The following is a 13,813-nucleotide window of genomic DNA, read 5'->3' as shown; positions in this document are numbered from 1 at the left end:
TTTCAGAATGTTCTAAATATAAATGGTTGCTTTACTGGATGAGGTAATAGTTTACACACCTCTACCACTATCTTTCTACAAAATCTCTATTTTCATGCTAATTTTCTCCATTCTCGTTTTTTTCCGCCTGGGATTTTCGACGTACTTCGGCGTGATGTGTACGCCCATTGATGAAATAGGTGTGTTTTTTGTCGAAAACCCGCCCCGTTTCGCCTTATATGGTCACAGAGCTGCACGTTGATTGACAGCGGATAGCAGCTGCTGAGTTGCTCAGACATGGCGGAGGATGCAGTGTAACTGGGGCTCATCGGCGGAGTTACGTGAGTTTTCCCAGCAGTTGCGTCGTCAAAGGGCGCCTTACACGATACACGAGAGGAGGACGATGTGTTGGGCTTCAGCGGGGCTCCGAGAGGAAGCAGACAACGACCTGAACTTGCCACACACGAGTAAGATGGAAACATGTATCGCTGTTTAGTGCAGTCAACAGCCTTGGGCAACAAATATGGCTTCTTGTGCCTTTTCCAATACGCTATAAAAAAAGGATCTCCCGTGCAACGTAATGGCGTGGTGGCTCCGGAGTTAAGTTGAACAGTCGCTCGGTACTTTCCATCGGGGAAGGATATTGCATCCACTTGGTCGTCCGGGTTAGCTGGGGAAGCTACGGAACTACAGCGGATAGCCATGGAGCCAAAGCACAAAGAGTTGCTCGACCAGTGCCACCAGAACTTATTGGAGTCCATAACCGACGCGGATCGAGTTATCGAGCTGCTCATAGTTTCCGGCACCTTGAGCCAACTCGATAGGTTCGAGCTGGACCAGAACTGCTCGTCCAGTGCCGAGAAAGTGGACCACCTTTTGAAGATGCTGATGAACAAGGAGAGCGACCATTTCCCCGACCTGTGTGTGGCCCTGGAGAAGGCTTACCCTGACCTGTACGCTGCCCTGCTCGGCAGCAGCGGTGGCGGCAACGGCGGCGGACCCGTGGACCACTCCACCGGTAAGGGCTCAGAACACGGAGCTACTCCCTCAACGGGCTTTCTGTGCAGGCTAAATAAAAAAAATAAAAACACGAGTGCAGCAGCCTCAGCGTAGCCTTCCCTCAGCGAGAAGCTTACAAGCTGGGTGGTCTGGCCCACGAAGCCCTGTGGGTGGGTGTTCGTGTGTGTTTGTGCGTGTGTGCATGGAGATGGCTGCACAACAGAGATGCTTTGGAGCCTGATTTATTATTAACCGACATCTGTATGAAATGCCAATAGAGGTTCACGTGACGGTTGCAAGGGCAAAGCGACGCCGTGCCCCGCCACATGTGTGGTGTTGAGTGCACACGCTCCGCTAGATGCACCAGGCAGCATCATGAGGCACGAGACTGCATCTTTACACTACATATGCACCGTGACCTGCAGGCTTATTGCACGGCTTGTGGTTATTTCTGCCAAGGACTATGTTGTCATTATTCTCATCCATGCTGCCCCCCCACCCCCCCTGCTACCCAATTTGCAGAAGGCCAGGTGTGGTAAACATAGTCTGTGATATTTGTTTAATGTTAAGAGAATCCTGGATAAATCTATTGATAAACCACACTACCCCCAATGTGTTATAAGTGGCATGATATGGTTATGGCACATAGCCTGTAACCTGTTTCCATGACAACGGTTGTACCACTGACATGTTGGTCCATATCGACCTGTACATATGTGCTCGTGCAGCCTGCTCATGCATCCAAATGGACCTAAAGCATGGTTTGGACCAGTTCATCTTCCCCTTGGAGGGCAAACTGCATTTGTAACACATTTAACCAGATTTTCTCTCATCATTCATCATAGTCATTTAATTTGCATTGTCCTAGCAAGACTGCCTCCATTTCAGCGATGTCGGTTGGTTATTGTTTCTGCTGCACGGAGACAAAAGGAAATCAAGTGTAAAAGCCTTGTCTAGTTTTCCCTGTTTTGCTTTGTGTGACTGAAGCCAGTGGCTTACTCACAGCCTGCGTCATGCCCGAGGGCCTGAATGCAGGATGAGCCTTGAGATCCAACCGTGGGGAGGAGGTGCAGAGTAACGCTCCTCTTTGAGACGTTTCACATGTGAAACCACCATGTCTGCTGTCTTGCGGATCATTTTGAAGCTTTTTTTCTAAGAGACGTATGTGTGTGTGTGTGTGTGTGTGTGTATTCTTAAAAAACACCATGTGATCTGTGTAGTTTACAGCTGCCAAGTTGTCGCGTGTTTCTGTCTACGACCATCAAGCAGACCGTAGCAGGTAATGCTGAGTCGGTGTCTTGCTGCTCTGCTGACTCGATCTCTAATGCTTCCTTCAGCTTTATTACTTCCTTGTATTGAGTACGCTCCTGCAGAATAACACTCGACCTGAAATACACAAAGTTGTTTACCTGTGAGCAGCTGGACTTGGCTATGTAAATTTGGGCTTTTCAACACACACTTTTTTTTTTTGATCCACCCAGAGCCCGACCTCTGAGTTGACCTGCCCAGTACTCGGAGAGGATGAGTACCAGCAGTGAGTCGGCAAGTCAGCCTCTGGTTATTCAACAGAGGATTAGGCCCCGATCTCCTCTCTCTGGTGTAAACGCTCTCTCTGTGACACGCCTTATCCTGCATATATATATATATATTTAAATACAGTGTATATACTGTATTTTAACCACACTCGTGAGAAACTGAAGACACGGCACTCGTAGAGTAGCTCCGGGTAAGAAGAGGCTAGCAGATGTAGCTCAGAGAGATGAACTTAGAGTCCCGAATCTTCGCCGGCGATGTGAAGAACATGACTGTCGATGAGTTATGAGTCTTGCTGATAGCAACCTGCGCTCAACTCATCCTCGTCCAATGCTGCCTGCCTGCTCTTGTTCTCAAATGCGCCTCCTTTGCCAGCTGAGCCTCTAAACACGCACATGTTATGAAATCATCCAAACTCCAAAGAAACATCCTCACCCCAAAGGAAAAGTATACAGATGGTCAATTGTTGAAAGCTCAGGCTCTGTAAATTATTAGTGCTTTGCTGGCAAATTCCAACTCATTTGCTGGAGAGAACATGCAAACAAATCATTCATTAATGCCAATGTGTCGCTCTCCTTTTATTTATTTATTGTTAAATTCTTCAACTCTGATTCAACTGCAGAGCAGCTCATTCACAGAATATTAAGTCTGACTGAAGTGATGTTCCTGAGCATGTTTCTGTGCTCAAAATTAATACATGCATCCATGCATACATATTTCTTTGTAAAATCCAAGCGTCTGATTTCATGCCTGAATCCGAGTTGTGCTTGAGGAATCTTGACCTGAAAGAATAGAGATGTACCTGCACATCCCCCCCACTCTTTTCAGACGCCTGTTACATTGATTTAAAGTCACTCCGAGTGGAGGGCAACGCAATCCTCCCTGACGCGATGCAGCGTCAACAATCTTCTTCTTCCGTTTGGCTTTATTTATTCATGTTCTGACCCCTGCTTTCATGTCTTTTTATCTGACTCACCGGCGTCTATCCCTTTTTTAACTTCTGCCCCCCCCCCCCCCCCCCACTGAGTGGTTTCGTTTCTCCACACACTTAAACAGAGAGAGGGGGACATGCAGAGAGACGGAGGAGGGTGATAGAAAGAGGGAGCAAGAGAGAGGGGGACAACAGGCCTTTTGTTGAGCAGGCCCAAAGTGCCCAGTCAGCAGCGTGTTCTGTGTACAGCAGCCGAGGACATAGGCCTGTGTGTGTGTTGGTGGAGGGGGGGGGGGGCAGCTGCTGCTGCTGCTCTCCTCTCTGTCCACCAGTTTCTGTCCCACTCCATAAACCACAGTGGACGGACAGAATGAATGATGACCCTGCCGTTGTCGTCACGACCGCTGCTCTTAAATATCTCCCGTGGGCTGGACCGGCCCTCACTTACCTTCTCTCTCTCTCTCGGTGTCTGTCACTCACCTCATCACTCCTGTCTCCCTTTCCTCTCAGCACTCCTTGTGCGTCTGCCTTTATTCCCCTTCTCGGCGCGTATCAAGGAAGCCGTCGACTCATCTGCCGTTAACATAATGTTTCCTTGAGTAGATCTCTCATTTGAGGAGTTGTCGGTGTGAGTTTGATTGCGTCGCAGTGTCTCTAGAACCTGCAGCCATGCAGGCTTTCAGTTAAAATGGGCCCAGTTATCTTGTGACTTCAAGCAAGGTAATCGTGTGCTGTGGAGTTTAGCGCCGGAACGAGCGGCCGCTCGACAGTAAAACTAATTTATTACAAATGCAACGCATTCATTTCCTTTGACTTGCGTGAGTGATCAGTGTAACTTTAATGTACTTGGGTTTTAAGACTTTACTCGGAGAAAATAAGACATTATAAATGGTTGAACAAATGAACCGCCTCTCAGTTGATTTGTACAGTCCTCATCGTATAGAATTTATTTTCAGAAATGTTTCTCGATAAATCCATCTCATCAAGTACCGAGATGCAGGCTTGGCCGCCAGTCCTTTCACGGGGTTATTGGTGTTATTGTTCTTGCATAATGATGTCGTTCTCTAACACAACATGCGCAATATGTGCATTTACATTTTTCTTTTTACTTTAGCATTCATATCTGATGGCAAAGTTTTCTACACTTTGAATACGCGGTGCGCAGCCAGAAGGCTTTACTGTGGACTTCATTACCATTTTTGTACACATGTTTCTCCACTTTCTAATTACCCCACAAGGTAGAAGGAAATGCCAGCCTCTAAATGTTTAACAGTGCGATGAAGTCATGGAAATAAACAGCTTTTTTTTCCTTGTCTTACCAGCCCCCACCTCTAGTCGGCCTTTTTTTGTTTCTGTTTTGTGCTTTCTTCTGCTGTCTTCTCTGTATCTCTCCTCTCCTCCCATTTTGGTGCCCTAGCTTTCTCTGCTACTCTCTGCTTGCCGTGTCTCTCCATCTGTTTACTTCTCTACCTTTTATCTGCCCTCCCTACACCTGCAGTCATTTGTCCTCCAAATTGCTGGCCAGGAAAGGCCACTTGATGCGTGGTCAAATTTGACCTCTCCCAACCAACGATAGCCATGCCAACAATTTGCGCATTTGGTACCTCCTCTTTTTTTTTTTTCTTCTTTGAATTTTGAATGGCGTGTCTGCTAGGTTGATTTGAAACATTTGGGTGATTCACTTGTCAGACATATGTGTGTGTCCTCTTTTAATTTTCACCAGATTCCTTCTCTTGGTGACCTTTAAAAACAAATGTAATCACTGAATTATCTCAACACGCGATGAAAATGCAGTCTGAAGCAAGATTGCGTCTTCTGTGATTAAACATGAAAGGAATGTCACTAAGATTGCCCACATTCCAGCAGTGGGTTTATTCCACACAGGCAGGCTGTTGGCAGTGTTTTTGCTTATATTGGTACTTTCTACAGTTGGTAGCAGAGCATTTGGAGGACATGTTGCAGACATCTTTCACCTTTTTGTGTGCCTTTGACCCCATGGCACAGGCAAGCTGTTCAAAACCAAATGATGTCTCATTTCTGCTGAGGTACGGCCCTCGGCAGAGAGAAAACCCATGATGGTGTGCTGGTAATAGGCCGGGCTGGATTGGACTCGAGTGGCTTTTTTAAAAATGTGGTGCTGCTCAGCAGTTCTGACATGTCTGCTGGGTTGAAGGCTCGGGACCTTTTTTTTCTCCTCAGGTCTTCTACACCTCTCCTTGTTTTTCAAGCACCTCATGTCCCAGAGTGTTTACACCCCCCAAATAACTACACGGCTGCATCTGCTTCTTGCATTTCAATCTACATCACAACAGATTTTCTTTGTGAGACATGCCCCCGGGCAGACTTGGACCTGTGAGTAAAAAAAAGGTGGGTTTGACCAAAGGACACGGAGCTGTGAGTCAGGCGATGTGCGTGCGGTGGAGTGATCCTGCCTTGTGGAGTCATCATGTTCGATGTCTTCATGTTTATGCATAGTGGAGACTCCTGAAATCGGCTGGGTCCTTTACCCCTTGGTTGGCGCAATGCCCGGAGTCTTGGCCCGTGGTGTCGTTGCCTGCTCCAGAGGAGACTCACGACATGGCTTACTGGACATATCTGGAGGGAATTTGACATGGGAATATGAATTGGGTTTCTTCGCAGATTTTATGATGCATTGTGTTCATTTCAGAGGTACAGTTACTTTTGCAAAAAAAATATATAATGTATATATTCTTTTATATTATGTTTATTGAGTGAGATATTATTATGTATTATACTACCTGAATGTATGTAAGGCAGTTCACATCTAAAATGTGCTTTAAGTTTATTAGGGTGCCAATACCTTTTATTTGACTTTGAGTGCATAAATGCCTGCATGTCATATCCTGTAATCACAACGTCCCTGCTTCTATTCCAGCTGTGGACCATTGTTCCATAACATTCGTATCTCTTTTCATATTCTCTGTCATCTCTCCAGTATCTGTGAGAATACTGAGTATAGAAATTGATGCGGAGTAGGTTTGATGTGTGCATCACCGACTCGGACGACATCCCCCTTACAGCCAGGATTTAGAGGTCCGATTCTCTCGATTAATGCGGACACATCCCCTAGCCTCACATAAGCGCACTGTCAAATGAGTGGGTGGCTTTCAACCATACTATTAGTGTTGCTATTATTTGCACTTGTGTAGTTCAAAGGCAGTGAAGCTGAAGACACAAAAGGAGAACAACCACAAGGGCTATTTAGGCTCTGCGAGTCTTTTGTTCACGAAATAAATAAATACAAAAGTAATCGTAGCTTCTCGCCGACAGTGGGTAATAAACAACAGCACACAGTATTAGTGTAGCTAACGCTGTTCTTTTACCAAGTGCTCCTGACAATGATGTCTTTAATGTTCCTCGGAACAGACGGCGGCTGCTTTGACTCCGTAGTGTGAGGCCTTGTCGAAACGGGACGACACAGGGTGTTTGAAGCAGCAGCAGCATCGTCCACTCGGGCTGATAATGATACACGTTTTGTGAAACGCTCTCATTGTCCAATTAAATAAATTTTCTGGAACTCAAAAAAAATTGAGACTCGCACGCCAGACTTTTCATCTCTCTTTGATAAGGCTCTCCTCCAACAGCCTCCCCAACTCCCATTTATTCTTTTCCACTACACTGCTTTTTCCTAGTCCTCTCATCCAGTTTCACCATGGCAACGCGTGTCATCTTGCTTTATGTGCTGGAGAACGTAATCTGGTTGTCTGAAGCCACTGTTGGTTGCTGAGCACAACGCATGATGGGGAGGAGGCTGCTGGAACCCCTTAGGTAGGGCGAGTCCTCCCCTGACCTATTTAGATCACAGCCACAGGCCTTTGTTACTGTTGCCTTCGCTCCTACACGGGAATATCTTTCACATTCAGGAGTGCGTCTCCTGATGGAAGTTGGTTGGCTCACTCCACATTAATCCATTCTTGTCTAATTTTTCCGGCTGAAATCGGTCATGATGTTAAGTATGATTTCTCAGGTCTGATCTGACTGTTTTTTTTGGCAGAGACCAGTGGATTCCTCCACTGTAGACTATCAGATCCATGCTACACGAATGGATGTCTACTTTTATTGATGCAGTGTTCCTGTTAACAAATGATCAGCTTCCCTGATTGTGGCTGGTGCTAATGGCTATCGGTGATTAAAAGCCTGTTGAAAGTCTGATGCTGCTGACCTTGTATCTGACATGCAAATCCATACTGCATTTGTTGGTGCGCTTCCGGGGGTTAAATAATCAGCCCATGGTTTTGGTGCACACATTTAACCTCCCTGCAAATCCGATTGTGAGATCCAGAGGATTGTCCAGGAATTGACCCGTTCCTGGGAGTTTTAGCTGCCTCTTGATTGGGGAATGTTCTCTGTGGCACAGATTACTGGGGTTTCAATTTATGGGAGTGTTTTTTCGTTTCCAAATTACAAAATCCAACATTCAAGAAGCTACATTTTATAGCTTTTTTCTGGCACAGAGCTTTCCTGCAAGAAGACTTAATCCTCCAGCTGGCATAATACCTCTCGGTGGCTCACGTCTTCAACTGCGAGACGTCGTCAGTCAGATACTGTCTTCAAAGAATTCAGTGTCTGCTTTGCAATGCAGCCGTGGAAATGAGCATGAACCTATCGCATAGCTGTGTGATTATAGAGGACTAATGCTGTGCAGCCCCAGAGATGGAACGATATGAAATCTAAGCTGTTTTCTCCGAGCCCTTCGCTGAGAATCAGGGTACGTCCGAACAAATTAAAAGCCTTTTTTCTTCTCCATGTTATCTCTCATTGTCTCTCAAACACCCTCCTTCCTTATCTTTTTTGCGACCTAGTTAGACTATCTCCTTTCATCTGTCCTCCACCGCTCCATGCCTTCCCCTGGTTTCCCCCCGTGCCCCCTCTCCTCTCCTCTGTCTGCCAGGCCTAAGATGGAGTGGCTCAGTCGCACAGAGCTCCTAGTTAATTAGGCGTGGCCTTGTCAACCATTGAGGGCTGCAGTCAGAGTTGTAGCTAAACCCAGCGGGGAGGCACGGACGGAGATGGAGATCTCGAACAGTTGGCGTCAATCTATTGCCTGCTGCTGACAGAGCAATAGCCTCCATTCCCCTGCTCTCTTAAACCCTGGACGCGGGACAACTTTGTCCCTGTGTTAGCTGTGCGTTCATCACTTTAGATTAGGATTATCTGTGCCTCACTGCTGTTTTCATCTAAATTCAAATGTGGTGAAATGATCGATTTAATAGGTAGCAGATGATCAAAATGCAAAACAATTATCTGGTTCTAGCTTCTCCAATGTGGAGATGTTCTGTTTTATTACTGTAAATGAAATAATTTGGGGCTCTGTACCAGATAAAACAAGACATTTTCAGAACTTTCCTTTAAACATGTATTTATTTATTACATCAATAAAGTAATTAGTAGAAAATAAGATAATGGAAATAATTATTAGTTACAGACTTAAAAGTATGAATTGACACACATAAATCTGGTTGGTCGTTTGCACAATGTACTAAAACCAGTTATTATGTTTTACTCAGTAAAAGGGACTCTGGCATGTACTTGCTGCAAACCTGTCTTTTCCCCAGTTTTCTTTTCAATTTGTATTCCTGGATTTGTATTCTAAAGTGTGCTGGTTTCAAGAGGACCTAATTCACTAATAAACATTGTAGTGATCGGTGTCTTATTTCAGCACCAAGTTTAGATGTGTGAGAATATAAAATCAGGGTAAAACCCACCTACTCCTCTTGAAAAGTATTGGAGCTTTCGGTGTACGTGACAATAGATTATGCCTTTTGCCATAAGCAGAAGTCTGATATGCGTCTTTAGAAACATTCTGTGCGCGTGTTGTCAATGTTTATGTTGCCCTTTGGAGCAGGAACTCTGCAGTGTAACGGGGATCTGCAGAGCCTCTCCTATGGATTGTGGTAGCCCGTGTGAAATATCCCCCAGCTTAACAGTGTGTACAGCTATTCAGATGAGAACCATTTTCTCTCTGTCTCTCTCCACCCCCCCCCCCCCCCCCCCCCACACCCCTCTCTATGTGCTTGACATAAAAAGAGAAAATCCCATTTCAGCCGTGACATTCTGCCTGTGTTGCAGAAACATACGGGGACTATACATCAAAGCAAGGCAGAGTGCACCGTGAGGGAAAGGAGGTTTAATGACGGCGGTGGTCTAGAGTGATAATATAGAGCCGCTAAGGAGTGTTGAAGTTTATTATTCCAAGTAAAAACCCTGCACCAAATCTATCGCCCAGCTGTGCAGGGAATATGAAGCCGACTGTAATATTCATCCCTTTCCACATTGTACAGGCAATCACTTCAGGCTGGTGTGTGATTGGTTAATCAATCTATCAGTGCTTTATAGCTAAATGTATCTGTTGGCCTTTTGTCTCTTGGCAGGTTCCACATACAGTGTTCTCTCCACTATGCCTTCTGACTCAGAAAGCAGCAGCTCCCTCAGTAGTGTTGGTATGTATTGCGACTAAAGATGCCGGTTACACTGTGGTTCATGCCAGGCCAGACGGGTTGGATACTATCTCCAATCATTCCATAACTGCAAAACAAGTCAGACTGGCTGTATTTTATCAAATGCTGTTCATGCCAATAATTAGTTCCCGAAGTTGATTGGTCAAAACACTCCCCCAATGTCTTCCTCTTTCCTTAAGGAAAGCATGCTTGCCTTTCTCTAGTTGTGACAAATGTCCAAAATGACTCAGCATAAACCTCCAAAAGGGCCAAATGTTGAGCCAAAGATTGACATAATCCTCAGGTTTCCTGCTGTGCGTGTTCTTTTGAATGAAGAAAACAACCCTGGAAACGATTATTTAATGAGGTATAATGTTTTGTGAGTCTGTCTATTTGACAATGTGTCAAGGACCCACAGAATAAAAAGAAGTCATTGTTATATCTAATGTTTTGCTGTTGAAATCATTCAGGTGTTTTTGAAATTGAACAGAGCTTGTATAGCAAAGACAAGTAAGTCTCCTTCAAAATAACTGCTATAGATGGAGTTATTATTCCTTTACAAAGACTTGGTGCCTTGGCAGTCCAAACACGATTGCTAAAAAGGTAATCAAAGAATTAATCATTACCTTTTGTTCGTACCACACGGTAAGCACCAGAGATGCTGCCCCAAATCACAATGCCATCTTTCTGCCTTTCATTTTCATGTCAGAGATTACAGATGGGGTAGCCTTGTAAATCCAAGATCATTTTCTGCAAATTAATGACAAATTGTCAAGTAAAACCCCTCACAGATTATATAACAGTCGCTGCCCTCAGCGTCGAGCAGAACAAAACTATTTTTCTTATTAATGCAGCAGTTTGTTGCATGGGGTACTCTACACTCGGATGCTAATGGGGACCTGCGTCTCCATTAGCATCCGAGCTAATGTACATTTTGCCCCGTATCTATTTCCATTGTGTTTTGTTTTGACCAATAGCAGCCTCTGATAATGTGCTCATTGTCTCGCAGGTTCGCCCGTTAACGGTGAAGCATCTTCCCCACCCCCTGCCATCAACGACAACCGGCCATCCGGTGACAACCTGGACACCATCTTGTTCCAGCTCCGCCAGGTGACCAGGGAGAGGGATGAGCTCCGCAAGCGTCTCGCGTTGGCATCGCCCGGGACCACCTTCGACGACTGCAGGTGCAAATCCTGGCCAGCCTGCCAAGTTGTTGTTACTTTTTTATTTTTTTTATCCTTCTAGTAACTCTTTTATTTGTCAGATGTCGCTCCACTGTGATCATAGATGCTTTTTTGCCTAAATGAATTGCATACGATTCATATCTTGACTCTTACCTTAGATGTGTGTTGTGATGTATGTGTTTTGTGTTTGTGTTTTTTTTTTTCTGCTCCTGTACCCATCTTCCATATTTTTTTTTTTTTTTTTTTTTCTCTTCCTTCTCCTCGTGTTATGTATCTTCCTGGATCTGCCTGTAATTTCCCGCTTGCTGGATCAATAAAGTATACATCTATCTATCTATCTATCTAGATGCAGATGCCAGAGGAGTTTATGAAAAGTTTCAGTTTTCCATTCTGTATGATTTTAGGGGGATTAGTAGGAAATGGGACATAAAATTAAATGTTACGTTTCCATTCCTGTTTTTGTTTGCTTAAAATGAGTCCACTAACCCAAATACTGGCTTTGAATGAGGGGCTTTTGTGTTGCTTGAAGGCCACCATAGCTCATTGACTTGCTTGGAAAGGGAGGGGTGAGCAGAGGGGTATTTAGTTGGTTGCAATCTGCACCCTCACTGCAAGTTGCACTGACACTTACAGAGTGCACCTCTTTTTTCTTTTTTTTAAGTCCCTGTGATGTCAGTGTCCTGATTTCTGACTGCCATCTTTTCATCTTCTAATGCTCTGCTGTCTGGAGGAATGTTGACTAACTTGCAGTGGGATGACACTGACACTGGCTGCTTAATTAAGTTTAATGTGCTCTAGTTACCAGATGTGTCTCGTGCACCAGATGATACAAAGGCTGCGTCGGTGCTTAAATGAGTGAATACTTTTTAAATGTTGTTTACAGTTAGTCAGAAATTTCATTCCTATCGTATTCTCGTACAAGTGGAAGGTCAACGGTGTCTTTTACATACTACTATCTGAGCTGTATTCAGCCACATTATAGTACGAGGCTGACTCCTTGCTGCTTTTCTCCTTAAGGCCAAATTCCAAAGCCAGCCATGACTATGAGCGTCTGAAGAGTCAGTGCACGAGAGCCATGGCAGATCTGCAGTCTCTCCAGAACCAGCACACCAAAACACTAAAGAGGTGCGAGGAGACTGTGAAAGAGGCCGACTTCTACCAGTAAGTATTTCTCGTGACACCTATTTTCCCTTTCTCGTTACCAACAAAGGACTTCAGTTTTAGATATTTACCTACATTATGCAGTCTATATGCAATACACCTAGTTGCTTAGATTTCTATTAAAAAGCAGCGGGCAAAGTGCGTCAAGACTCATCATTGTAGTGCAAAACTTAGAAGCGTGTCATGAACATTGTCACCTGCTGCTTTTTCAGCATCATAGAATTACATTTTATTGCATTGTTTTTCTGGAATTAAAGAAAATACCGGCTTGATGTTGCAATTAACCTAATTGAAAGAGCATCCCTTGGAGCTACAGCTGGATTTCATTTGGCGCTACAAAAAAACAAATATTATAAATTGAGGCATTTTTGTGATTGAATTATTCGGCGTAACCGCTCAAAAGCTCAGGACGAGCATCGGGACGGATCTTAGACTGATTGGCTGTTGGAGTGTTTAGATAATGAGAATATTTTCAAACATGATGGAAGCAAAAGATAAGTTGTCAAATCTTATTGATAATCCGATTTTATACATTATTTAGGTAACATTGATCCCTTGTGCAGTGGTTGAAGTCACTATAATAAAGTTACATCGATCGAGATAAGCCACACATAAAGTTATCTTTTTAAACTTTCCTCAAAAAGCAAGAGATTGCACTTGGGTCAGACATTTCTGGGGAAGTAAACCTCTGGACACTGGATGCCATCTATTAATTAGATAAAAAAATCTGAAAACACTTATCCTCCTGCTGGATTTAAAACGCCTGTTTACTCGTGTAGAGCAAGCTTTGCTGAACTTACACATATGGGCATGCACAATGCATCTCCCTGTATGTATGTGTATGTGTGTGTGTGTTCGCTCCTCATGTGTGACAGGACGGGGTCTGTGACTGGCGCCGTAATGGCTGCTGGACCGGCTGGCTGCTTGTCTGTGCTGGTTACCTTCTGCCCCCCAATGGCTGGGCTTAGATCACCCAGTCTTTGGCTTACCCTCCCCCGTCCCCCCCTCCTCGTTGCAAGTCATGTTTAATGTGTATGTGCTTATGTGCTCTCTCCCCTCATGTTATGCTGTAATCTTCCATCCTTTCTTGCCATTTCGTTGCCTCTGTACCTGTACTTTAGCAATGACAATAAATTGAATCCAATCCAATCCAATGAGGGTCTGTGATTCCTCCTCCCAGCATGCTGCACAGCCGCGTCCTGAGCGAACAGACACAGCTGAAGGAGGAGATGGAGACATTCAGGAGGGACAACGGACAACTTGTCCGAGAGCACAACCACCTAAAACAGAACTGCGAGGAGCTGAAACGACTGCACAGTCAGGACCAGAAGGAGTTAGCAGAACTCCGACTGCAGCAACAGCAGGTACAATCTATTCACACACACAAAGACAGGTGTGTGCTGTAGCTGCCCAGATGATACGATTTACTGATATGGCACAGATGCTGCAGCCAATCTATGCAATCAACTGCTTTTTCACAAAACATGTGTTTATCCCTTTTGCTACAGCATCACATATCTGGAATAATGTTGAGGTTTTCAGCTCTTCTATATTTTTTGAGGTCATAC

General features: G+C 44.7%; 1 protein-coding gene across 3 annotated transcripts in view; it reads left to right on the top strand.

The window, feature by feature from the left end:
• Positions 1 to 255: 255 nt before the first annotated feature.
• Positions 256 to 13,813, top strand: part of dlg5a (discs, large homolog 5a (Drosophila)) — a 34,091-nt gene continuing 20,533 nt past the window's right edge. For 2 of the 3 annotated variants that reach the window (XM_056435450.1, XM_056435451.1), the window contains exons 1-5: positions 257 to 997; positions 9,835 to 9,903; positions 10,910 to 11,084; positions 12,102 to 12,245; positions 13,426 to 13,609. In XM_056435450.1, the coding sequence (XP_056291425.1) occupies positions 682 to 997; positions 9,835 to 9,903; positions 10,910 to 11,084; positions 12,102 to 12,245; positions 13,426 to 13,609 (888 nt within the window). In that variant the 5' untranslated portion in view covers positions 257 to 681. Of the gene's footprint in view, positions 998 to 9,834; positions 9,904 to 10,909; positions 11,085 to 12,101; positions 12,246 to 13,425; positions 13,610 to 13,813 lie in introns of all 3 variants that reach the window. The other variant, XM_056435449.1, reaches the window with a different exon arrangement.

Source organism: Pseudoliparis swirei, chromosome 17 (assembly GCF_029220125.1).
Source record: "Pseudoliparis swirei isolate HS2019 ecotype Mariana Trench chromosome 17, NWPU_hadal_v1, whole genome shotgun sequence".
NCBI classification, from domain to species: Eukaryota; Metazoa; Chordata; class Actinopteri; order Perciformes; family Liparidae; genus Pseudoliparis; species Pseudoliparis swirei.
This window is presented reverse-complemented; position numbering and strand designations above follow the sequence as displayed.